We start from the raw sequence: 27481 nt of genomic DNA on the forward strand, positions 1-27481 counted from the left end.
CATTTTGTCCTCAGTGCATAAAGTAGCTAAATGTGTGGAGGTGCTGGATGACAAAGTGGAAGAACTGACTCAAAAGAATGCTATATTAGAAGCAAAAGTATTGGAAATTGAAGATTTAAAAGACAAAATGGATAGCGAACTGAGTCTGGCTCAATTTTACCAGATGCAGTTTGCTGTTAGAATTAGAGGCCTAAAAGAGAATATTAAGGAAGATTTAAAGCAGCTGGTTTCTGAGGCTTTTGAGGTGGTATTGAACCATCCAGCATCTGAAATAAAACAAGGCATGGACAAAGTGTTTTGTGTGAACTCGTGGATTGCTAAACAGAGAAAGTTGCCTAGAGATGTGGTGGTTTATTTTGTAAAAAGGGAAATCAGAGATGAAGTTATACAAGCTGCCTATGATACTAAAGTTGTGATTGCTGGTCAAGAAGTTTTGGTTCTAAAAGAAATTCCTCCAAAGATTTTAAAGAGAAGGAAGGACTTTATATTTCTTGTGCAAGAGCTCAAGCAAAGAGATATAAGGTTCAGATGGGAGATCCCAGCTGGGTTGAGCTTCATGTATGAAGGCAAAAGGTACTGTTTGGGTACTGTGAAGCAAGCGCATGATTTTTACAACAATGTCTTAAAAGCAACCCCATCAACACTTTTGGAAGCTGCAGAGGGATCTGGAGAAGGAGAACATCAAGAGGATGAAGATGGACAGATAGACAAGAATGGTACAGGAGGAGATCAAGCTGCAACTCTTTTGGATGATCCTAGAGAACAGAGGGTGACGCGTGCTGCCTTAAAACGCTCAAAAAAGATAAGAAAATAGGACCAGTAGAAATCTATGGAACTTCCACAACATACTGATAGTCAAGTGGTAGTTGTGTTTTTAAGAGTTTTGGGATGATATGTATGGTAACAGAATCTTTAATTTGGAATTAATGGACAATTTACTACAGAGGAAGAGGAAGAAAGTTTTGTGGGTTAATGTGGGTTAATTTGTGTAAGAACTATCTATTATAGCCTATTTTGGCTAGAGAGGTTAATAGGGATAGGTGCTTGTGATGTGTAAATGAGAATATGTTTAGGAAATAGTGAATTGTGGAAGAACATAGATGGGAATGACGCTAGTTTTCTTTTATTTTAGTTCTTTACACATATTTAGTATTATTAAGGATTGGTTTACTCTATATAAGCTAGAGAGTGATGGATTTTAGAGTTTATAATTGTTAGTATATGATTGTTTATGATTGCTTTTTAGATATATACCTTGTATTTTGCTCTGGGAAGTCGGGGGGGGGAGGGGGGGAGGAGGGGAAGTAGGGGGGGGAGGCAGGGGAGGGAGGAGGGAGAGGGGGAGGGGGGGGATAGGGGGGAGGTAGGGAGGGGAGGAGGGAGGGGGAAGGGGGGTTTTCTAAAGGAAAACTGTATTTTAAAACTTTTCAATAAAAAAAAAATTGATTTACAATATTGTCATTTTGTACTGATCCTTCAAAACATTGAATAAGCTTTCCTGCTCTTAACATGTAGGACTCTATTACATAAATGTAAAATCAAGCATGGGAAATTTTCTATGACCCTGAATATCATATTATTAATATTTTCCAGCATTCTGTAAAAATTTATTAAGAAACAGATCTTGGCCATACTTTTTGGCAGCCATAGTACTTTTTACCACTAGTCAGCTAATGAGACATATCAGCTGGCTGGCAGGGAACAGATTACTGGCTTCTTACTGCTAATGCCAACATGAACTCAGGAATATGTGGGGGGATGTGGGGGTAAAAGGTTCCTCCTCCAACAAATCCACAAAGCTACTAGGGGGACCATGTGCTTTTCCTAATAGATTAGATTTAGCTGGACAAAGTGGAGGAGATTGCTAGCTGTGTGGTATTACTCTTAAGCTTACTGATGGCTGTGGGAAATAAGTGATCTATAATAGGGTCAGAGGGATGGGAAGATGTTGCTCCCACCAAGACTGCAATGGCTGAAAGAATTACAGCAAAAAAGGGTAAACCTTTCTTATGGTGCAAAGGTACCTATAAAAGCTGGCAGCTTCTATAGCCCTTAGGCCAAACATTTTGCACATACCCTTAATGCTATTAAGGGAGCATCTAGGATCATAAATAAAAGATTCCACACAGTTGTATGAGCAAGGGAGCTGTCAAATGTAGCAGATATGGTTCCGCTCATACTGATGCAAAGTAGGCATCATTATCTTCAAGTAGTATCCATGATATGTCTCGTGTTTCAGAGTACATTGCTATAGTTTCAGAATACCTTAGCAGACAACATCTAGAGAGATGTTACAATTCTAAAGCAGAGAACTTCCTATTTTATTTCAGCTCTGTTTCTTCTGTTAAGGCCCACTTACAACTCTGCCCATTAGCACTTCATTAATTTAATTTACTGTGGCTGCCCACTCCAGAAGACTCTGGGCAGCTTACAAAATGGACAAAATGAGTAGAACAATTAAAATCCACATAAACAACAGTCTAGACTAAAATTACTAGAACAGAACAAAATAATAGTGTGACAGGATTGTCCAACATTAATCCCAGGTCTGGGAATAGACCCGGGTCTTAAGAGCTTTCTAGAATTGCAGGACATGGCAGGGTGCCATCCATATCTTTGCATAGGCAGATAGACAGTTGTCTTTTTGAGAACAAAGAAAAAGTTAGTGCATGAGTTGCTGACTGTGCTCTGGTGTGTCCCATAACACTCCTGTTCTACCCAACAATTATTTCAGACGTGAGAAAACCCAAAGTCCATTCATTCTACTGTGTGGTGTTATTTATGTGTTTCAGAATTCTGTGGTAGCTCAAAATTTGTAGAATATTTGCAACATCTCCAGAAGATAACTTCTATGACTGATCATAATTCAGCATATTGTTATGTTTTAGTGTGATTTCTTACAATGAATGCAGTATTTTAATGTAGCAGTGTATGTGATAGTTGTGTATAATGGTATGATTGATTACCTGTGTTATCATTGTTACAGTTAATCTGGAAAACTATGTCCAAATGCATGGCATCCTATGTATTAATTGTCTATAATACATTCCGCAGCATTGAAACAAGTTATGTGAGATCACATTTTTACACAATGTAATGCATGTTTGCAAATGAGTCTTTTTATTTTTATTGTTTGATTATACAAAATATCAGCATATTAAGGGCTTTGAGTGCACTGGTGCCTAAATAGCTTTAATATTTGGCTTACAGGAAAACCTGACGCTTATTAACAGCCTTTTAAAGTATCTTGGAAATTTTACTAATATGCTAGAATGCTAACAACCCTGATATATAGTCTGCTTTTTTCATAAAACTCTTTGATCAAAACTGGAAAGTATCTCAAAAAAAGAACAACTAACAATGTGTACAATTTGCTGTTTGCTGAAATTTTATATCTCAAATAGAACAGATAGTACTTTTACACTGTTTTCTTGACACTAGCTAAAATTTATAATTGATGAAAGTCAGTTACATAACTTTTTTAAAAAAAAAAAGAATAGTTCAATTCACTTTTTAAACATAGCATACACCCAAATATTTACAATATGTTTAATATGAAGAAACATCCAGGAATAATGAGGTTGTAATAAGAGAAAAGATTCAGAAAATTGTGAATGGAATATAAAAGATACATGATGAAAAGTCTCTAACCCTAACCCCTCTCACACACACATCTAAATTTTAGCACCCAGAATATTATACTCCTACAAAAATCCTGTTTTTTCAGGGTCCAGTCATGCATTATCATGGATGCTTTCTAAGTGAAAAGCACTCAACAATTTGAATGTCAAGATGTGCAAGAGAAAGAATGAAAATAGAACACTGAGATCCATATATTGTTCCAAACTTTCTGATTAAAGAAATGTTTTTCTGGCTATAATGAGTCTCTTTACATCTCTACATCTCTATGCTAGCAGACAAATACATCTTTAATTATTAATGCTATAACTAGGAAAATAAGTGACATTCCACAAAGTTAATACTGGTTGACTGGTTGACGTAGTAGATTGGATCCAGAGTATATTTACTGAAATTACTGGGACTTAAAATAGTTATGACTAATGTGACCAAATGGCTACGTGTGACTAAGACTAGAAACAATTCAAGAATTAGTTAAAATGTTCATATTAAGAATATCTGCCCATGAGCACTTCATTGTTGTATGGAAGAGATTTCTTTAATGCTAAGAAAAATAAGATTTGTAATTCCCAGAATGACCATAGACCAAATGACAACAGTCTAAATTATTTGATGCACCTCCAGGCAATTCCTTCACTCAGAATAAGAATATGCTATGAGGCATACAAGGAAAATATTTTATTTCCCTTTATCTGTGTGATAAGGGGCTTAAATTCCACAAGTGCAGTAACAGAATTATTTGATTTAAGTAAGCAAGCAAAAATCCTGACTACCCAAAATGGAGAAATGTCAATAGTAACATATCCTTTATGTTTTAAACTATTAATTTAATTTTTAACAAGAATGCATATTGTATTGTAAAATACAAGGATATTTGAAATGCAGATGTTTGGTCCATTAGTCATCTTAATGATATAAAATGGCTTATCAATTTAAAAAGGTACTTTATACCAGTACTTCACATGTTTTGAAAGGGATTCAGAAAAAGTGTTTTGGAATGTGTGTTCAAGCTTAAGTGCAATACCTCTTTAAAGAATGCTTGCATGGAAGCCTGAAAAAGACATTGCTGCTTTTAAAGAGTTGTTGGGCTTCTGCTTGCTCTCTTCTGAATTATTTTCAAAGCACGCAAAGTTACATTGCATAACGCAGTATAATGTGAAAAATAAATTATCAAAAGATTGGGGTCTGTGACCAGTGGATTATGTGACCTCGAGCATACCAGAAAATGCACCTTCTTAGGGTCAAAATTGGAACCCCAGACAGATAGCAAACTCATCAAAAACTGAATTCTGCACAAGATTGCTACTTGACTGCTATTTTTTTTTAAAAAGCAGAATAGTTTGCAAATATGTCTGGAAATTCAATGTAAGTAATCCAGGTTAATATAAATTCAGACAAAATTTCAGTAGGTTGAACGTGATTTAAACAAAATGGACACTGGTGGTGTGTTGTTTTTTTGAGGTACTTTTTAGGGGGATTTTTTTTGCATTTTTTTAAAAAATAAAGTTGTTCACTAAATGTTCTGTTTTTCTTCCTATTATATTCAATGAACAAACCGAAGTAGATGGTCCCCCTCACTAGATAGAAGACCCACTAGTCCCCGGATTCATATCCAACATGCATCTCCGGAGGATGACAGGTACTAGTCAGCTCCTCCTAGCTGAAAAGTAGCTTGCTGAATCATTCATATCAAGTAGGAACAGCACGTGTTTAACATTTCAGTTTCCAGGAACCCAAATTTGCAACGTTGTGAGATGTTGTCCTTGAACTTCACTCAGTGATTATAGAGCAACTTTTAAGTCAGTGTCAGTCACACGTTGAATAGCATATTTTGTGATGAACTCAACTCTCAGTTGGCTATCACTGGAAAACATTTATTTAGGCCCTCTTATGTATCAACATAGGTTAAAAAAGCTTGCATTTGGGACCTTGAGCAAGAGGGATAGTTATATATGAGAGAAATGAGGAAGAGAAGTGTAGTAAAGGAATCAATCTTTAGTTGACGAGGAAAACATTTCCCTTAGACTTTTGAGATTAACATACAAAATAAGCATTTGAGCTCTGTAGTAGAGCATATTTTGCTCCTTTGTCTTTAGTCTCTTATGATTCCTGACAATAGTTGCGTCCTACTTTGTAGCAAGAGTAGCATCACTACAATGATGCTTTAATTTTGTGCTTTATACTACATGCATGTCATGCATGTCTTAGCTCCACTGAATTCTATGAGGTTTGCTCCCCAGTAATTAAACATAAAGCTTGATCTCAAGCTATTCTACAGGACAACTTCATAGGAATAAACCAGTTTAGTACTGAGACTTACATCTGTGTAAAAATCCTCTAGGATTACATTGTAATATATGGAATCCAGCCTTTTTCTACAAGGGATTGTAGCTCTGGACAAGTTTGGCATGCTGAACCTCAATGAAATCAGTGATTTAAGTCTTCCTAACATCAGGCCAAATTGTGCCCTATCTTTATTAATTCAATTTACAACAATGAGTTTGTGTAATGGTATATTTATATTTTTTTACTTTAAATTTTTTGGTGACAGACATTCTGAACAAGGCAACTGCTAATTCCAGTGCTTTGGATTTCTCTTTATATGCTGATTGGCCAAATGTGATATATGTAAATATCATCTATTGGTTTGTTGATGTTGTTGTATTATGATTTTATTCTTTGAATCTTGATGCTGCATCATTCTTGGATAATAAACTTTTTTTTTCATACGTTGTCCCTTAAAGCAAATTGCTCTTTTTAATTGGGCTGCCAAATTATGCATTCAGATAATCTTTCTTATCAACTCTTCTCAATATCTAATTCTGGATTATAAGTAGAATTATGGATGCAAAAATACATGTTAACACTAATCAGCAGAAGAGAAGCACTATTTTCTCATCTCTGCTGCAAATTGTTACTTGATTGGATTTTTATAGCCCAAATCTGATAATTCACATTATAAGTGAATAGTATTTACACCTCTATCCTCAGCACATCCTTGCGCCAATAAAAATGCTCTAAATGCTTTGAGGATTCTTAGAAACAGATTTGTGTGTGTATGCAAGGAGAAGATCAAAGGGAAGTCTTGTTGAAAGAAAGAGATGTCAGTGATGTAATCTTCTCCAGATGCATTTGAGATTGTGATTCCCAGAAAATCTATTCATTGTATATCTCTGTTTCTGAGTATTATTTATTATAGTATGTAATAAGCCTTAGTTTAACTCTCCATAAAACATCAATAAGGCAGTTTCTTTTATACACAAGTATTATTTATTAAAATGACATTTAAATAATATCCAGCTGAATTGAAAATATGAAGTGTCTACTGTCTCAAGTTAGTAACTAAACTATTTTCATTATCAAAATACTGCAGGTATCGAAGTGTCAAATACCATTTTTTTATCCTCAGAAGGCCTCTCTTATTAAAAATGGTTAGTGTGGAAGTAGACAGGATTACCCTAGAAGTAGACAGATAAAATAGTTTTTGTGGAAATTTTTGGGTTCACTTATTCCTGCCAAAGTTAACTGTCTTTTTCAATCTTTTCATTAAATGTCAAAGCATCAACATTTCAGTTAGCTTTTGAGAAGCAAAACCAAATAAAGTTAGTAGGCTTTGTGACAGAGTTTAAAAACCAAACCAAAAATTAAAAATTGTTCGGTTCTGATATTGGCCAGGTTATCATACTGTCAGGTAGAAAAAAAATACTAGCTGTGCCCCTAATTAAGCAATTAGGTAGCAAAAAGGAGCTTAGTGTCTTCTTAGATATTGAATGAGAATTTTTTTTACATGCTATAATCCTATAATCCTATTGTGGATCAACCAATATTTTTGTAATAGTTGAAAAAATATTTGCTTATAAGAACCTGTATGGAAAGTCAATATCCATACTTCAATCCAAACTCCAAGAATGTTTTCTTTTCAACTATTGATCTACAATGGAAGCATTTAGGTCCATTGTTTTTAGAATTTGTATGGGTGTGTATATAACAAGTTAGGATATGTATCTCAGCCTAGAATAACTACGAAAAATATGCTCAGTACTATCTTGAAAATTGCTCTCCTCTGCAAAATAAATGCATACTATTTTTTTATTAAATCTGTATTGCTAAAAGAAATTATTTTTGTGGCAACATAAGAGAAAAATCAGAAAGGATGTCAGAACAAATACACAGATTTTTAAAAGCCACTCACAAAAATACACTCGTGTGGCAGCTCTTGAGAGTATTTCCTGACAGGGCTGGAGAGATGTCAGTAGATTATGTAAGAGTTTGGAAATAATTTGGAAAAGTTTGTTTGGAATGTATATACCGTATGTTCTGCAGTGTTTTATGTCTCTTCCCAGGATTAAAATGTATGCATTTAATGAAATGCATATGGATGCTAAATTCATAACTCTCTGCACTCCAAATGGCCTTTTCCAAATTATTTCTGAATTTCTGCATATTCTTTGGTGTTATTGATGAGAATATGTTGGTCTTTAGTGTTTATTACTGGCTTTCATTTTATTTTGTAACAGTTATTACATCACTCTTTAAAAAAAAACCTCCTTAAATACACTGAAAAAGAGAACATAGAAATGTTGCTGGATGTAATAGTGGAATGCTCTTGTCATATAAATATCTTGATTGCATGTCTCCATTTTCACCGCATGTGACCATCTCTCTGTTTCTATTTGTTTCTATCCATTCTGTTCAACTTTCACTTCCATGTTTCCAAAACTTGTGAAGAACAACACTGCCGGAGTCTTGCAATCCAAAACAAGACAGTTTAAACTTCCTAAGTGCTAATCCAGAAGAAATACAGAGGTATCCTTGCTAAAGTTGTCTTGCAGCTCCACATGTATAATACATGAAATTAAATACTAAAATCTTAATTTATAACCTAGCTCTGTCACATATTATATTGTTATTTTCTACATCTTTGAAGGATGTTTTACTGTTTGATAAATGTGTGTGTGTGTGTGTGCGTGTTGCATCTTTGTATGTGTTTCATTAAGTAACTGTTTAAATATCTTCATTTTTTTATTGGATTCCCTTTCTGATCAAGTCAGCAGATTATTTAAGATTTTGGACTTTAAGATTTTGGACTTTTACCAAATCTTTAAAGGATCCTGTAAGTTTATGGATCATAGATGCTTTTAGTTCTTTACTATAAAAAAACATAAAACTATTATATATAAGATGCTCTTCTATTAACAGTGCATAACAGAAGGAGTAAGAAGGTCGTTAACACTGCCCAAAACCCATGCTGCAGATATCCCAAAAAATAGAAAAATGCGTAGCAGCTAGTACAGCTAAATAATGTCTACAGATCTTTCAAGAAAGGTTTCACGAATGAAAAACCATAAGACAATGCAACAGACAAAAAATTCATTAAAAAGTTTAGACCATAGACCTCAAGGAGACCAATGAAATGTAACAGAAAATGGAAGTGAGAGTCAGGACATGTTACATGCTACCCTGAGAAACATGCTTATCGGATAGTGAGAGGGCACAATCACCACACTGCGAAACTCCAAGGAATGCATGAACTGAGCTGTGGTGGCGCAGTGGTTATGCTGACTCCCAGCTGCCTGCAGTTTGGCAGTTTGAGTTTCACCGACTCAAGGTTGACTCAGCCTTCCATCCTTCTGAGGTCGGTAAAATGAGGACCCAGATTGTTGGGGGCAATGTGCTGATACTGTAAAACTGCTTAGAGAGGGCTGTAAAGCACTGGGAAGCGGTACATAAGTCTAAGTGCTATTGCTATCCTAGATCCTAAGGTCTCTGATGTGCTGTGTTGAAATTCTGAAGAGAACTATCATGATGTTTTCAAGCTTCTGAAACCTAGCGTTATGGCTTTTGGGACTACATTGTGGAATGAAAACCAAAGTTAATAGTTGGCCTGTAATGATGTTACTGTATTTTAGGCCTCTCTTTGAATGCATATAGAAAATCTCAATTAGCCAGCTCTTCAAATGATGTTCCTTTAATCACAATAGATCAAACCCCTCAATTTTTTTTTCAAGACCATGCTGATAGCGGATTGCAGGCTTGGATTCTTTTTATTGTGATTTAAGAATAAACAAGTTTTCACCTAACCTGTTCTCAGCTGTCATGTTAGGGTTATGACAAAATAAAGTTGCTGTGAATACCTGTGGTCAGTGAAAAATACAGGGGGTAATACTTTTAAACAGCTCAATTGAAGCGGTACTGATTTTTTCCTCTTTCTTTTTCTTTCTTTTTTTCAAATTCTGAAATCAGCCTGACTATATAATCTTAAAAACAGCCAGAGGGCATGATATGTTGACAGTTTAATATAGCAAGAACCCAGCTGAGTTGTGATCAGATGGTTTGACTCTATTTGAATTTAACATCCAAATGTAACATTCATACATTCTTATTATTTAGTTGCATAAGCTATAGCCAAAGTATATAATAGGTCTCACAGTTACTACATGCAAATGTGTTTTCTATAGCTTATCAATGTGTAATTCAAATAACATATATCTGCCCAAGTTTATTAGCAATGCTTTTATTACCACAGTTAAATTGTGCTATTTTTCTTTTATACTGCATACATATAATACAAGAGAATCTTTTTTGAATTTTAACCCAGGAGAATTTCACTTTTCTACCAGACCCTTAATGTTGGATTTTAACCAGTAATGGACGTTTTCCATGGCTTCAATTTTAGAATTGTTTAGCATTTGAGGAATAGTCAGCCTGGTTAGCATTATCTATACCAAAGAAACTGAATTTGTTAGATTAAAGTAAGGTGGGTGCAGATGGCATTTTCTCCAAAGTCCATTATTAGTAGACGTTCAGAAAACCTAAACGTTTTTGCACTTCCATTTGCAAGAAATCAAGCTAAATCTTTGCAATTTTCTGCTTGCTTCTTTTTTCATTTTTTTTTTTTTTGGAATCTCATTTCACAGGCATCCCAGAAAGGTAGAAAGATATAGCACCCAAAAACAGACTAGGAAAAGCTCTGCATCAGAAACAGAAAGGTAAGATGGATTTTGCAGTATGTAACAACAACGTGCCTTGATCAGTTTGCTGATGTTATTGTCATTATGCAGATGTCATGCTGATCTTTGGTCATAATAAACTTTTTGTTAATATGATTATGCACATGTCATAATCTTAAATATGTAAAGTCTGTCAAAGACTTGTTACTAAGGTTTTGCAAAGCTGTTGCTAAATAGCTCTAACACGAGTCTCTAAATTTGGCAACTTTAAGACTTGTGCACTTCAGCTTCAGCTCCCAGAATTCCCCACCCCGATGGGGAATTCTGGAAGTTGAAATTCACAAGTTTTAAATTTACCTGCTCTAACATATGTCTATTTACAGCAAGGAATCACGGAGTCTTGAAGTGCAATTGGCATGGAATCTCTTTGTGGAATTTCTTTGTCCATTTCCACTCTCTTTAAAGTTGAAACTGTATATGCTCTGTCAAAGCAAACCAGTGGCACCGCTAAAGAGTAAAATCCTCCTATCTGATTGCTGAGCAGAGACCATACACGATCTGCTTGAGCCAAGTTTATTGAACTGCTCACAGAGGACAGAAACAAGGTTTGCTCACTAAGAGAAGCAAAGCAAAAAGCTTATGATCTAGTTTACAAGAAAAAAACAATCACCCTTAGATGGATCGCTAACCTGAGGCAGGTTACTTCGCTTCATATCTCCTCAACTAGAAGGTGTATGCAGTGAATTAACACAGACTGACAGGATGCTTATTCTGTCCCTTCTATTCAGATCAGCAGAGAACAAGTCTTGATCTTTTTCAGTGTGAAACCTTCAGGTAGTTCAAAAGGGCTAAGACATCTCCCCAAGTCATTTTTTTTCAACACTAAACTTACATAATTCCTTTAGTGTCACTGAATTAATTTTGAATTCCCTGAATCTCTTTGTTTTGTTCTACAATCTTTTTTTATATATTTTCTCTGAATCTTTCTAAAACCGGATACAGTGGATCTAAGCAATAAAAAACAGAATTATTACTTTCTTTAATTTGGAAATGCTATTTCTATTGAGGTGGCTTAAAATTTAATTTGCTATTTAAGTAGATAAATCCCTCTGCTGACTTTCATTCAGCTTGATCAATGCTATTCTAACAACCTTTTGCACATACCATATCAAGCTATGTGTTCTCCATTTCATCCTTTACCAGTATATTTGATTTCTGTTTTCTAATGAAGAACTTGGTATTTGTATTTGAAACTATTGATGAATATTTTGATCATATGGTTTTCAGTCCAGTTACACATTGGCCTAATAGATCTGCTACCCATCCCATGTTAATGAGCTTGCTAACTGGAATATCATGAATTACTTTGCCCAATATTTTGCTGAAATTGGGATTTATAATAACCACATCTTTTTCTCAGTTGGCAAAAATGACACACACTTAGTCTGACATGATTTACCCTTAAAAAAATTCATGAATACTTGTATTAATCATTGTATTATTTCAAGGGTGCTACTACCATGTGTTTCTAGAAGGGGATTTCTAGCCCTAAGAATCCGTGATCTCCCAGTCATAGTTAGGGGAAAATATCATACTCAGTCAAGATCTAGAAATCATTCTAGTATCAGACCATTATTCACCACCTAGTTTCTGGAGGTTCAGTGCCAACTTCTCTATTTTAAAATATTTTAATTAAGAATTACAAATAGAAAGAATAAAAACTAATACAAACTATAAAATATAGGAATATAATAAGAAAAAAATCTAAAAAAGGAACAAAAGTGTAGAAAATCCTCATCATTTGTTCTTTATCAGCAAAAGTACAGTAAGGAAAACCAGATATAACTAATTTTCTATTTTAACCTTGATCAAATAAGCCAAACCTGTATTTCTTGCCTAAACTTTTAACAATGTTAATTTTAACCCCATCAAATATAGTCCCAGAACTCATTATACATCCAGCAAGTAAAAAATCATCCTTTTATTATTACTTCTCATAAACTATTTCAGGATTTCAACAGGCCTCTTTCATGGACCTAGTGAGATAAATTCATCCAAATCACTTTTCTGGTTTAATAATTGTATATCTCCTTTACTTAGCGAAATACCCATCAGTTTTGTTTATATATCCAAAACATCTTCTCAATATTTTTGTCTTTATTGACACATTTACAGCTATATTCAACTTAATTTGTTGCTTGTTCTTCTTTTGTAACTTTATTGATGCAGGATCTATCTATCATATCAAGTAATTTTGGAAGACCAAAATGCAAAAACTTCCATCAGAGATTGAGCTTCATTCTTTCTTAATGAGATGAATTTATTGTCCTCAAGATCCCTTTACCATCAGACTTTCCAGGTCCCAATACTATATTTCCTCTTAAAAAGCCCCAATCACCTTTTTGCATGAGAAGAATTCTTCTAATTAATTCCTATAAATCTATAATTCCAATTCCATCTGAACACTTAATCCATTGTTAACTTTCTACAATCCACATTCTAAGCATCCTTTTACTGTTTAGTCCAAAATATAATATTTTCCAGAACTTTTAAAATCATATTTAAAACCCCTTTTCCAAGGAAAAAGCAATTCACCTGATGAATACAGTCAAACCTTGCTGATCTCAAGGGTATTAATACTTACAGTAGAGTTTAAAAAAAAACTTCAGAAAGAGTTGAAGAAATTAGATTTGGCCATGCTTTATCCCTTGAAAGTCTGCATTACAAGCATGAGCTTTGTAGGTATCCGTCAACTCCCAGCCACTCAACTCATAACTCAACTGCTATCTACTTGCAGTCTATTCACAAGGAATAACAGTCTGGAATTGTGTACTATCTCAAAGATCTCTCCTTCCTATGTTTTTCTCATAAATGCAGTACCAGCAGGACACAATGCTTATTGGAAGCACCTCCAACTTCTCTATTTTTGATTAGGTTGCTATTAAATATATTCACAAGATTAGTTTCTGCCTCACAGATGTGACCACCACCTCCATGATATCTAATGTTTTCTTACATCCTTTGCTCAGTCTATCTTCATTCATTGAATTATTTATATCAGACAAAGGGATTACTAATTAAAATCTGGTTGTGTTTTGTGTTCCCATCATTCTGATGTACAGTGGATTCATATGAAAATTTTCAGAATGTTGCAGTACTTCAGTGCAAAACCCTGATAATTCGATGAAGGACATGTTCTTGTATTATGCATTTCCCTCACTCGGGAGGCAGAGAAATCTGCAAAATTCTATGTTTCTTACAACAGTAGGGCTATCACACTGAGAGAGAAGAGTGCATTATCTGTCAGGAATGATTTTGGATCTTGGGAAGGTAGTTTTCATTCATGTACCAGAAGAAGCAAATGATAGTTTTTGATAATAGATCTCTATTTAAATGGTCATTTTATTTTTTGTAATTTCTCTGTAATACTTTCTGTTATCTTTTAAATGATCTGGGCTATTGCAGTTTCCTAATAATACCACACTGAGTATTGCAATATTAAGGTAATTATGTCCATGATTTTAACAAAGCAATGATTTCAAAAGAGGAAATGTAGAAATGAGATGGCATAAATACCAGCTGAAAAAATATCCTGGAATTATATTCTCAGAGATTTCTCATCTGGTGATGTGTGAACATGTTCTAACATTCTGTTTAAAAAAGAGTTGACGTATGGATATAACAATATTATTAATTCCACAAAATTGTCAAATGCTTAGCTTTTTACTGATAGTTTTATAGATTCACAAAACAGCGTACATATCCAACATACCTTCCTCTTCCTATTTTCCCCAAAACAACAAACCTGTGAGGTGGGTTGGGCTGAGAGAGAGAAAGAGACTGGCGCAAAGTCTCCCAGCTGGATTTCATGGCTAAAGTGGCACCTGAACTCACGGTTTCCCGCTTTTTAGCCTGGTACCTTAACCACTAGACCTCTCACATTAAGAACATAAATATAGTAAGATAGTTTGTGTATATTTTCTTTTTGATATTTTAACATTTTCTTGTATTTATAATGTATCATTGATTTGTTTGTGTGTGACACCATCCTATTTAATGTTATTTTTTTTCCTGCAGAATGCGCCAACCAGGAAGTCCCATGCAGTCATCTCCAGCAGATATGTCTTTCAGCCGTAAGGGGAGACAGCTTCCACAAGTTCCCATCAGGAGTGGCAGTATAGAGCAAGGTATCAAAAAAAACTAGTTTATAGTTTGAAAATCTTAGCTCTGTTTTCCTCTTCCTTTCTCCTCTTGTTTTTCAAAAACTTCTTGGATCTTGCTTAATAGATTCTTCATGTTTTTATTGGTTTCCACTGATAGGGTAGGACATGTATTAAAACATGTATTGAATTGTATGGGTGATTAAAAAAGGTTGATGTTTTATTTGTGCAGATACATATCAATTATTTCTGTGATCATTTATTCTTTATTTTATCCCCAAGATGTTTGGAGATCCTCATTCTATTTATTGACATGTCTTGAATTTTATTTTGTTTTGTTAGCTGAAGCTAATTGATGGCAATTTGGTGACAGGAATGTGAACAAGACTAATGAAATCCCTTTCTGAGCATGTCAAAATCCAATGAAAATATGGGTAAAATGTATTACTGGGTGAAACACAAAGGAATATAAGGGAACTACATTTTAGAAGGTTGGCTGTTGAAATTTCAAAAGAGTGTTGTCCACTAGTCCACTCTGTCCTATTTAAAACAACATAATTACTGCATTTCAAAGTTATATAACTTTCTTGTGAAAATCCACAACTGTTAGGTTTGAATTAGAAATCATATACAATGTATTCATACAATTTATATTTTTTACATTGTGTTTCATAACAGGTTTTCGATTTTTCCTTCTGTATATTATGCTAGTATCCTATATCCTTTTAGAAAATAATATTTAGATATTCATCTTTTGCCAATATTTATAACATGTGAGTTGAGTTTCCTAATGAAAACCAATTGGAGATCTCATTGAAGAATTACCAAATACAATACGCATACAGTTCTTTGTTCACCCACTTGTGCTTCTTTAGAGTATCAAAATATGAAAGTGTGCTAATTTCCACCCCTCATTTTTCTAGGAGGAAAGGGGATTTTTTTTGTTGGTATTCATATATAATTTTTTCTTACTGTAAGATCATACATACATACTATGTGTTATATAATTCATATTGTGAAGAAACACAAATTGTCCATGCAATTTCTCATTACAAATGTTGTGTCATCAAATTTATGCTTACATGATTTTGTTGGCTGGAAATCAATTTCGAACTATTAAAAGTGGAAAATTTGAGCAATTTCAATAAAATAGAAAAAAAGGCATCCAACGTGATTGTTCTTACACTTCAGTACACTTAATTTCACTTGTTCTCAGGGCTGACTTGTTATTCATCATGTTGGTACAAATTTAATGTGAATCTAAATTTTTTTCTGGTTAGTTTCTGAAAGCACTAATCAATTTATTATATTAAAGTGTGCCATATCTGCATAGCTGGCATTCAGGGTGAGTCCTCATATCTGCCTAGTACATTTCCTCTTCTTCTTTTTTTTTTGCAGTCTTCTTCAATGCTGTCACTTTAAATATAGTAAAGAAATGCAGTTTTAAAATGTGTGCCTTGGGTGGCTTGAAAAATGTTTTGACTTGAGAATTTTGTCTTAAGTTCTGCCATACAGTATTATTGTCCAGTTGCAAATGTGAAGCAAACAATAGTGTGACTTTGGCTATTTTACGGAGAGATTACTTCTTGGAACAGAACTAACTTCTAACTAGTTAACTCTAACCGTCAACAGAAATTAATTTCTATCATTTGGAATGTCTGCTATTTTTACAAATGGGATGGGATCAAAATAGATCAGCCGTTTTTGTAGTATGGAGTATATGGAATATGCACCAGAAGGAAGAGAGCTTGATCGTAACATAAGAAATGTACAGTATGTTAATTCAAAGATGATAATGCATACTTTTCTTGCAAAAATTTTAATTTAGTAGAATTTAGCAAATTATTCTTGTAGCATCTGTCCTTATTTGCCTGTAGCATATTGAGATATTTCTGTATTCTGGGAAATAATATCAAGTGTTTAAAAATGCTTACAAAAATAATGAGAAACAAAAAAAAAATACAGAGGATACAACATAGAACTGATTACAGAGAAACAGGTCCAATGAAAATATGCAAATTACAAAAATACAGATTATGTGATTTGCTTTTATTGATTTCCTGATTATTGTGAATCTGTTGATTAATGGTGACTATAATTGTGATATATATGCCAGTTTATAAATTTCATTAATTTTACTGGATTAGGGTTGTCAGTATCATGTTTGGATGACAGCCAATGTCTTGTCATAGCATTTCAAACACACCACTTTTCTCTAAAATGTCTGTACTTAATTATACACACACACACACTGATTTTTCAGTTCCTCAGTGTGGATAATACATTATCGTAACATTTGATGTAATGCAGTCTTTTCTATTAAAAAAAATTAAAACATGTTCATCATGTATGAATTGACAGTTTTCATTGAAGTAGATAGTTTTGTTCTGTCAAAAGAGGAACAAATGTTTTGCTGCAGAAGATCATGTGCCAGCAAGGGAAGAATTAGGACTGTCATATACTGTGTCATTTCAGATCTACAAACATTAGGTCTTTGCAGGATTTAGAATAGATTTTTTTCTGAAAATGCAGGGTTGTTGTTTTTTTTACTAAGTGGTCTCAGTAAGCTTTTCATTTTTATTTCTGAACTTCCAAGTGAAAATGTGCTGATGAGGGAATTGTATTATTTCTTATGCCTGAACATTTACTTAATACACCCTGCTTAATTGAAGCATCTGTAAAAATGCATGTCACAAAGGCTTGAGCGATGTTCATGGGTTGTAATAGACAGTACATCTTTTTAAAAAAGTATTAATATGTCCTGATTTGCAAATATATAAAAATCATCAAGACATGTTTTTGGCCTCTTTTATGAGGCCAGTGGTGTCATATTTTTTTCATTTTTCAGAATTGAATGTTGTTTGATTTAATAAAGAATGTCTGTTAGACAACTGATTGCCAAAAAGACATATTTGGAATGTGAGCATGTGCCTTCTATCTGTGTATATTTTACGCTACAATTTCATGTATATGTAAATTTTTATGATATTCTGATCATTTATATCTTAAGAATAGTTTAATCAGGTACAAAAGCAAAATACAAAACTTAGAATTGTTATATACTTAAGACAATATGGACTCTTCAGTGCTCTCTGAGCTTTGCTTGCAGATCTCTCATTAACTACCTAGGTAGCATCGTCAGTGCCTAGGAGCTTAGGACAATGTTTGATTCTGCAGTATTCAACATTGTGTTATGATTAGTACGATATCAGTGTTTGATAGTATATATTAGATTGGCTTATTATACTTTGTTTAAAATGCCTCTTAAATTTTGTACAAAAATTATGCCAGGATCCATTGGAGTATTGTATTAAAGAAAGCATACTTGATTTTATTCAGACACAATACATCTTTAAGTAGTAAATTGTGACTTCATAGGGAAAGGCAGTTTCTTATTAAAATATGTTGAAATTGATGGGAAAATATGTGGTAATAGCTCATTGAAAAGTCATAAATTAATAGGTATCAGTTCTTCAGATTTGTCAATGTACACATATTATTGGCTGTGTGTGTGATTTTGCTATTCCGTTTTTGCAATAGAAACTTTTTTTTCACTTTGTTCATCTGAGTGTTGTTTCTAATACCATCACTTGAAAGCAATGCAGGTCTAATTAAAGTACAATGGGTTGTATTCTAATCTGAATGGCTTAAAGGAAATACCTGTGTATTGTGTGATAATACTGTGTTTTGTTTTTATTTTAATGTGTGAACGTCTTAAATGATAAATGATGTGGAAAAAATGGACAGATTCACATTCATAAACATTTGAAACAGCAATTCTTATGGGCTCATCACATCAAATGCAGCTTTTGAATGATATTTAAACTTCAGAACTTGTAAAATTCATATTCCAGGCCATGATTCAGCATTAAAAATACTGAAGACAATTAATTTCAGTGAGCTTGAGCATGTTTACCTTTGTATCGACCTCAGAATTTATAACTTGTCATGATTTATTTTCATCTGTTTCCCCACATTAATTTTCTGCATGTTGCAACAGAACCTATAGTGTTTTTCATTTTCATGTATAACACCATTTTGTCTAACTTTAAATTGCTGATTTCTTTCTTTTATTCCCATCATTCCGTGCATTTTATTCATTGAAGAACAAGAGACTTATAGTTCATCATCCAAAGGTAAATATCCATGTCAATTTTACTAACATTACTCATGCTGTGTTATCTTTATTCTGCACTAATTTCATATTAATCCATTTCTGTAGGTTACATTCAGTTAAATCATTGCATTAAGCTAAGGCTACAGAGGACCTGCTACCCACAGTTTAGTGGTTCATCACTAGGGTAACTTCCTCGCTGAGGGGCAGAGCATGGAAACAGAGTGCTGTTACCCAACGTTCTACAGTTTGGATAATTCAGTAGACTACAACATAAAGTGTAGGGAATTTTCAGGAAAAAAAGGAAAAAAATTAAAGTGCCTAGAATTCATACATTCTAGGCACTTTAATTTTTTCCTTTTTTTCCTGAAAATTTGGCTTTATTTTTATTGTTATTTTAGCTTTAAAATCTGCATAATAAGCTTTCAGCGTGTGTTTAATGCACATAATAAAATCAGATGAAGGGTTTTTATTCTGGGTCCATAATTCCGTTCTATCCCCATCCTACTGAATAGAACATGTAAAAAAGATATTTAAAATGAATTATCAAATTTTATACAGCTGGATGTACCTACATGCTCTTTTTAATATTCCCTACAGAACATGTATATTAGATATGGCCTACCATATGTTTATTGTAAATATCAAACACACACAAATAGGATTCTCAGATTAACAAATAGTAAGATTTAACTGTGATTAGCAGCTTATAAAAAGAAGGATAGCTAGACTTATTGTGATGATATAGAAGCATTAGTCTCCTCAAATGGCTTCTGCCTATGGTGAGACTGCAATTCCTAGAATTCTTAGCTGAAGCTCATGCTATTATAGAATTTTAACCTTTTCATCCCATCACATTTGGAAGAGTATGGATGATGGAAGGCTAATAAATACATATTCCTTGTGTCACTTGGGATGCCATAAAAGATGCAGCTCTGGGTTTGTTATGAAATATCTCTCCCTCAGGCTTAACCTACTGTGTCTCAGATGATTTCCCCACCATCTTCTGTAATAGGATTGCTCAGAAAGATAAATCAAAGCTCCAGAGCTATATCAAACAATTTGGAGACAGTATAAATTATAATCTGGATAAGCAGATCAAATAATTTCATAATTATGAAGCATAAAGATTATACTGTGAGTTATTAGAAATGTCAGCAAGGAACATATTTGTTAATCTAAGATGGATAATATCCAAGAGTTCAGTGAAACACCAAAGATGTGGGGTAGAGATTTATTTTTTGTTAACTTGGATAGATAGATATTGTGTGGTTTTTCTTATATATATTTTCTTTTTTTTAAAAAAAGTATACTTTTTCTATTTCTTTTAAATTTCTGTAAAATTTGTTAAAGATTTTGAAAGAAGGGAAAGGAAAGGAAAACCTTGTTTCAAACTTCATGAACCAGATTTCTAATATTATGTTACAAAAAACTGATTTTTTTTTCTGTTTCCAGTGGGAGCCTTTCCCCCAAAACTATCAGTATTTGATATCAGGGACAATTTTTATCAGGTTTACAACTTGAAAGGAAAGGGTAATATGTATCTTTCTTTTGTGTTATGATCCTGATAAAAACTCTCCTACACTTAATGCTGTTATCTAGTACCTTAAATTTCAGCTATCAATATTGCAGCTCCATTATTGCCTATGAAACTTGATTTTGGAAAGTTACCGCTCCAATATACATAGATGTATTCCCTACTCAGGAAAAAAGAATAATTTATAGAAAGTATTCTTTCCTGCAGTTTCATATTCATCTTCTGCTTCAACAGAAGGTGGCTGACTCTATATAGAGCAAGACCTTCTTTTCGCTTTCTAGCCCCTTCTTTGAGGACTATTGACTGGGATCTCATGTAGGCTGCTAGCCCACAATTGCCAGAAGAAACCAAAAGACATGCATCTACTTCTCTAGGTAAGCCTTGTTTAGCACCTTAAGGCACTAGATTCAACATGATTTGAATGGCTTTCCCACAGATATTAGTAGAAGAGTGCATTTCTGCCACTTCCTTGCTGTCTATTCTAGAATATAGTATGATGAAAACAACTAAAAAGTTGGAGCAGAAATATAATGGAAGGTTATGTTTGGCAGTAGAACTGATTCTTTTTGTAATAATTACAAGTAATGTGCTTAAGCCCCCACCCCCAATATAGTCAAAATTTATTTATTTATTTATTTTATTACATTTATATACCGCCCTTTCCCGAAGAACTCAGGGCGGTTTACAGGGTGATTAAAAAACCAAAATACAAAAGTTAAAAACAAATTTAAAAAAAATTATATTTGTCCCTGCATAAATAAAACCCCAGTTAAAATAAGATTAATCCTCAGCCTGGGCCAGAGAGCTCGAAGAGCCAGGTCTTCAGGCCCCGGCGGAATGAACGGAGGTCGGGGGCAGTCCTCAGCTCCACTGGCAGCTGGTTCCAAAGGGCAGGCGCCCCCACTGAGAAGGCCCTATCCCTGGGTGTTACCCGCCGGCAATCTCTTACCGGTGGCACCCTGAGAAGACCCTCCCTGTGGGAGCGCACTGGACGAAGGGAACTTGATGCCGGCAGCAGGTGTTCCCTCAGATATCCCGGACCCAAGCCATTTAGGGCTTTATAGGTCATCACCAGCACCAATTTAACTGCATAGGAAATATGTAAAAAGAGACATCTTCTCTTTCCTCTCAGATATGTTCTTAGGTTACTTATAATTATGACCAAAGAATCATATTTTCACTAGAATTGCTTGTTTGAGTCTTTAAAAGCTTATGCTTATGTAATCAGTGATAGCATCTAGCTGCCATGTTTTGTGCCCATCTCTTTTTCAGTTGCCTTTGGCTTTTCCAACCGTCAGGATCTCCTACAGCAGGGGTGTCAAACTCTCAACGTCACGACGTGTCGCGACGCATCACACCTTTTTTTCCCATTGCTGGCAATGGGGTGGGCGCGGTTTTGCCATTATGCCTCCGGCCCATGGGCCAGCAGTTTGACACCCCTGTCCTACAGAAACTTTTGCTTTTGAACCAGGTGACCAAACTTAACTTTAGCTTCATTATTAGTGTTTCCAATAAAAAGGTCTAGTTTATTTAATTTAATATTGAATGATTTGTTTTTCTTTTGATCCCAAATATTCCCGGCAATTTTTTCCAGCACTACAATTAAAAGCCATAGATTTTCCTTGTTTAATCTTTGTAATGGTTCAGCTTTCATTGCAGTATATTTTTGCCATGGTCTTGAACTCTGATAGCTTTGCACTTCGGCATTTTATCTAATTCTGTTTCAGTCTTTCCCCCAAACAGCAGGTACTTCTTAATTTTAGGGTTACAGTCACCACCCCTGTGTATTATTCAGCCTGGGAAAATAAAGATTAATTTTACACTTATTTTCACTTTCAACAAGAAAGATCTTAAGTCCTCTTAGCTTCCAAACATCCAAGTCACATTATCATATCTGGGGTTGTTAATGTTTGTTCCAACAATTTTGATTTCTATTTTTTCAAAATAATTAATTAATTAATTAAAGACATCAAATGAAGGTATATAGTCCATCACTCTTTTCCCAATTCTAAACCATTTAATTGTTCCATTTTCTATTCTAATGTTGCTTCATGGTCATCATTATCAATTCTTCTGTAGGCAGATGAAGTGGCTTAATTAGTACACCCATTTTTTTAAAGTTCTGCTTGTTGGGATCTATTTCTCAACACCTGGTCAATCAAAACCTTGCTATAATGAAAAAAAATAAAAATAAAAAACATATCTACTGAAACTTTCATGTAACTGTCTTTTCTATTGTCCATCAAATGTTACCAAAGTGACATTGGATGGTCCTGACTTTTCTAAATCCAATATGTACATATGTACTGGAGCATCATCTTGTTCATTTGTAGCTGTTTGATAGCTTGAACATTCTTTAGAACTGCCACTTTTTAACAGTGGAAAATAAATTGACCTTCTCTAGTCCTTTGACTGTCATTGTGCTTTTCATTCCTGCATGCAAACCATAAGCTACACTTTTCGCTGTGTGATTGCAAAGGATTTTAAACAAATCAGCATGATTTTCATCAATTACATCTTTATTGCTTCCCGTATTTAACTTAACAGTCCATAATGTCTGATTCTGGTTTAGTGTTCAAACGTTTGCATGTGTACAAATTTTGGGGTCTTTCCTATAGTCATGCTAGTTTTTTATGCCTTTTTTTCCTCCATTAGATCTTTGCCTTTTTTTCCCGTTGTAATACTTATTGTTGCATAAATGTTTCTCTTGATTTCTGTTATTTTATTAACAAAGTTCTTGTCCTTTACATTGTTATCTTCAATTGCGTTGCTTGTTTAGATCTAATTTATTGATTCTTCTTTGGAACTTGGTTGGACAAAGTCTTATTTGTCTCTGTTTGCTTTCCATCTTTCTTCAGCCATTTTTAATATATCAGTACAGGTAGTCCTTGACCTACAACCACAACGTCTGTTGATAAGTGAGACAGTTGTTAAGTGAATTTTAACCTATTTTACAATCTTTCTTGCCACGGTTGTTCAGTGAATCACTGCAGTTGTTAAGTTAGTAACACAGTTGTTAAGTGAATCTGGCTTCCCCATGACACTTGGGCATATGTTTAATTTTCTTTTAACTTTTGTATTTTTGTATTTTTATATATCTGCCCTTTTCACCGCCCTGAGTCCTTCGGGAGAAGGGCGGTATATAAATAAAATTATTATTATTATTATTATTATTATTATTATTATTATTATTATTATTATTATTATTATTATTATTATTATTATTATTTGCTTGTCAGAAGGTCACAAAATAGAATACAGTAGAATAGAATTCTGTATTGGCCAAGTGTGTTTGGACACACAAGGAATTTGTGTCTGGTGCATAAGCTCTCAGTGTACATACAAGTAATAGTGATAATCATGATCATAAACAACATGAAAATACATTCATCATAAATCATAAAAAACAACAAATCATAGGATGCCACACTTAGGTGATAGTCATAGAATGCTAGCTAAGCAAACAACATAAATCATACTAGGATACAAAAAAACAATATAAATTGTAAGATACAAGCAACAAAGTTACAGTCATAGGTGATCACATGACCGTGGGCACTCCAACCGTCATAAATAGAAGCCAATTGCCAAGTGTTCATGTGACCACAGGGATGCTGCAATGGATATAAATGTGAAAAATGATCATGAGTCACTTTTTCAAGGCTGTTGTAACTTTGAACAGTCACTAAATGAATGGTTGTAACTCAAGGTCTACCTGTATATAGTCAACTTTGTCTTCTTTTTCTTTTTGCCTTTTGGGATATTTTTGCTTACTTCATCTTTAATGTGTCATATATTTCAATTCAGAGTTCTTCAGGCACTCTATGTATCAAATGGAGCATCTGGTGTTATTTTTGTTGACTGAATAGAACTTCTCTATATTTTTTGCATAGCATATAGTCAATTCAGTTTCAATGTAGTCCATTCAGTGATGTCTTTGTGTATGTAATATCACCTTTTGTTGTTTGGAAGATACTTGCTAAAAAAATTGAATTTTCTTTGCAGAATTCTATTAATACATATCTTGCTTGAGTTTATGCACCAGTACCAAATTTTAAGTTAATTTATGTCCAACTGTATCAATCCAACCTTCCATGGGGGATGGGTGGCGTGTTGACAAGATACTACAGTTCACAATAGAAGTGTTCAGCTTCCATTTTTTCAGCAACCGTAGTTGGAACACAGATTTAAACCATCATAATGTTGACTGAAATTAGATTTTAGACCCAAATTTTTTAAAATAAATTTTTATGTTTTATTAGCTTATAATATGAAATACAAAAATACAAAAGCAAGTCGTGTGAAATAAGGGGGAGGGGAAGGAAATGAGAGAAGTGTGGAAGAGAGGGAGGAAAGAAAAAAAAGGCATACTTTGGTGTAGAATAAGGCCTTAACATTGAACCTCAACTTGTAACTCTTCCATAATACTATAAACTAGCCATTTCTATAACAGCAAATCAATCTAATCAGTAAAACCCAAAATCAAAGTTTTTTTTCCCACCTCAAGCACAAAGTCCAGAAGTGGTTTCCAAGTAGAAACAAAAGTACTTATATTCAATTCTTTAATTAAAGCAGTCAATTTAGCTATCTCTGCTAACTCCATCAGCTTTGTAGCCATTTATGCATGGTGGGAATCGAGCTGTCATTCCATTTTTGTGCATAGAGTAGTTTTGATGCCATTAACATAAGATCAGATTTCCCAAAAAAATTTCCAAGTCTTTTTCCATTAAGCACAAAAGAAAAGTTTCTGGTTTTATCTATATATTCTCTTTAAGAACTTTCTGTATTAAAATATAAATCTTATTCCAATGTGTCTTTGGTTTATCACATCTCCACCATAAATGGTTAAACGTCCCTTCTTTACATTTACATTTCCAACATTCATTTGAAATATCTGTCTACATTCTGGACAACGTTTCTGGTATCAAATACCAGCAGTACATCATCTTACAAAAATTTTATTTTAAATTATAGTTTAGTGTGAATTTTAAACCTTTCATCCACATATTCTCCCATTGTTCAAGCATCACATTATATCCAAAGTTCCTTACCCACTGAATCAGATAATGTTTTACATGTTCACTTTCCAAATTCAATTTCAATAACATTTCAAAGACCTTAGCAATAATACGTTCATCACTATCACACAGTAAAATTTCCAGTTTATTTTTAACAAAGTCAAACCTACAACTCTTTTTTATCTAGTTTGAATCTTTCTATCAGTTATAAGTATGTAAACCAATAGCGGATTTTAGACCCAAATTGAGATAATTCTATCATTTGGGAGTTGCATCTGAGCATTTTCTGTGAAGATCTGATGTTTGATGCAAATCAATCCATTCTATTGCTAATTCTAAGAATATCTTTGTTCAGTCATGACATTTGTGCTCTGGCAACACCAGTACTGTCTTGGTTTATAGTTATGCCATTTCAGATGCTAGCCTGTCTGTCTATTTAGTTTCCCTGAAAGTAAGGCCTACCCCACAAATAAGCCCTAGCTTGATTTTGGGGGGTAGGCCTAATATAAGCCCTACCACAAAAATAAGCCCTAGTTTTGGGGCGAGGCACTCACCTAAAACTCAAGTTAGGGTGGACTAATAAAGAGGATTCCTACTTCTTTTTCCAATGCTTCATATTTGATCTTATCTCTCATCTAAGACCTGCCTGTCATGGACGAACCTTTGGGGAATGTATATTCCAAACAACATTGCTCAGAATCATTGGATTGTGCAAATGCCCCTTGACCCATAAGTTAACAGTACGTGAAAGATCCATCTAAGACCTATAGGGGAAAAATTCAAAAACCACTATCAGGTTTTAATATTTAGAAAGTTAAGATCTCTTAATCAACTCACATTGACTTTCTATGTTGCTAAGACTAAGAGTGGACCAATTGTACTCCCAATTTTTTTTATTATGAATGATGAAAGGGTAGGTATGGTTGAAAGATACTTGGAGAAATGGCACTTCTGTCCTGCAGAATTTATGACCCTCCTATAACGGAACTTCTGTCATACGATCAATCAATCATTTGCAGTCCCTTCATCAACTAACAATAAATTATACATATCTTGGAGTCTCTTGAGAGATGAACAGTTAAAAGTCTCACTAAATGCTTTTTCTTACCAATTATCACAAGAATCTCCATACACCTTCATATATAGACAGCTTTTAAAGTAAGTAGTATCATTTTTCTTTTTAATTACTTTGAACTTTATTTTCCAGAACATATAATAAAGACTCCAATATTTTATCTGTTTCTTCTTCCTATAAGGAAAAGTTATTTATAATCAATATATTAAAAAGTAGCGATTATCATATCTTATCTTTCAGTCTACTCTAAATAACTATTAACTGTAGAGCAGTTCTTTATTTGAGCAACTGTATATATTTAACCTTTACTGTCATTCTCAAGAATTAATATTGACCGTAATGTTACCAATCTTGAGACAAAGGAATTGCTTTTCATTGGCTATACAGAGTATTCTAAGACATTTCAGAGTAGTGTCCTCTTTATTCTCTTAATCATGCACATTTTTAGCAAGGCTAAGAAAGTCTCCACTTAAACTAATCAAAGCTTATTCCTTTGGATGCTCCTCTTCTGCTACAGTTGGCCTCACGTGTCAAAAGAGCTGAGGCCATTTTCACCACCTCTAAATATTTGTCTGGGAAAGGTTATAAAAGCTTTAAACTAATAATTTAAAAATTGCTTTCACAAATGAATTGCTGAAGCAATATTGGGTAACAAACCCTTGCAGATTATTCCATAATTAGTTTAAGTAGTTTCAATTTGGGAAAGCTAGTCTTTTGGGTGTGCATGTGGGTGTTGTGGTATAAACTGGAAGTTGTTCCTGGAATGTTTCATTTTTCTGTCTTTCTGCTCAAAAGAACCAAGATCAATGCATGAAGCAATAAAGTTACATTATCAGGAAAAAAAATATATGTACCATCAATAACAGAAGGGAATTATTTAATTGAACTGAAGTAACAGTAGGAATGTGAATAAGGTAGGGACAAGGAAGAAAGCAAAAAAGGCAAGAGTAATGATATAGAATAGGATTCTATCATAATAGGATTCAAG

At 33.9% G+C, this 27481-nt stretch overlaps 1 protein-coding gene across 26 annotated transcripts in view; it reads left to right on the plus strand.

Moving 5' to 3' along the window:
• The window catches only part of RIMS1 (regulating synaptic membrane exocytosis 1), a gene marked incomplete at both ends in the record, with an annotated part of 304965 nt that overhangs the window by 231551 nt on the left and 45933 nt on the right, over window positions 1–27481 (plus strand). For 10 of the 26 annotated variants that reach the window (XM_081313245.1, XM_081313236.1, XM_081313230.1 and 7 more), the window contains 2 exons: window positions 10557–10628; window positions 14667–14776. In XM_081313245.1, the coding sequence (XP_081169371.1) occupies window positions 10557–10628; window positions 14667–14776 (182 nt within the window). Of the gene's footprint in view, window positions 1–5203; window positions 5279–8367; window positions 8446–10556; window positions 10629–14666; window positions 14777–18855; window positions 18886–27481 lie in introns of all 26 variants that reach the window. The other 16 variants (XM_081313244.1, XM_081313246.1, XM_081313235.1 and 13 more) reach the window with 6 other exon arrangements.

The sequence above is a fragment of the Vipera berus genome, assembly GCF_964194415.1.
Source record: "Vipera berus genome assembly, chromosome: 1".
NCBI lineage: Eukaryota > Metazoa > Chordata > Lepidosauria > Squamata > Viperidae > Vipera > Vipera berus.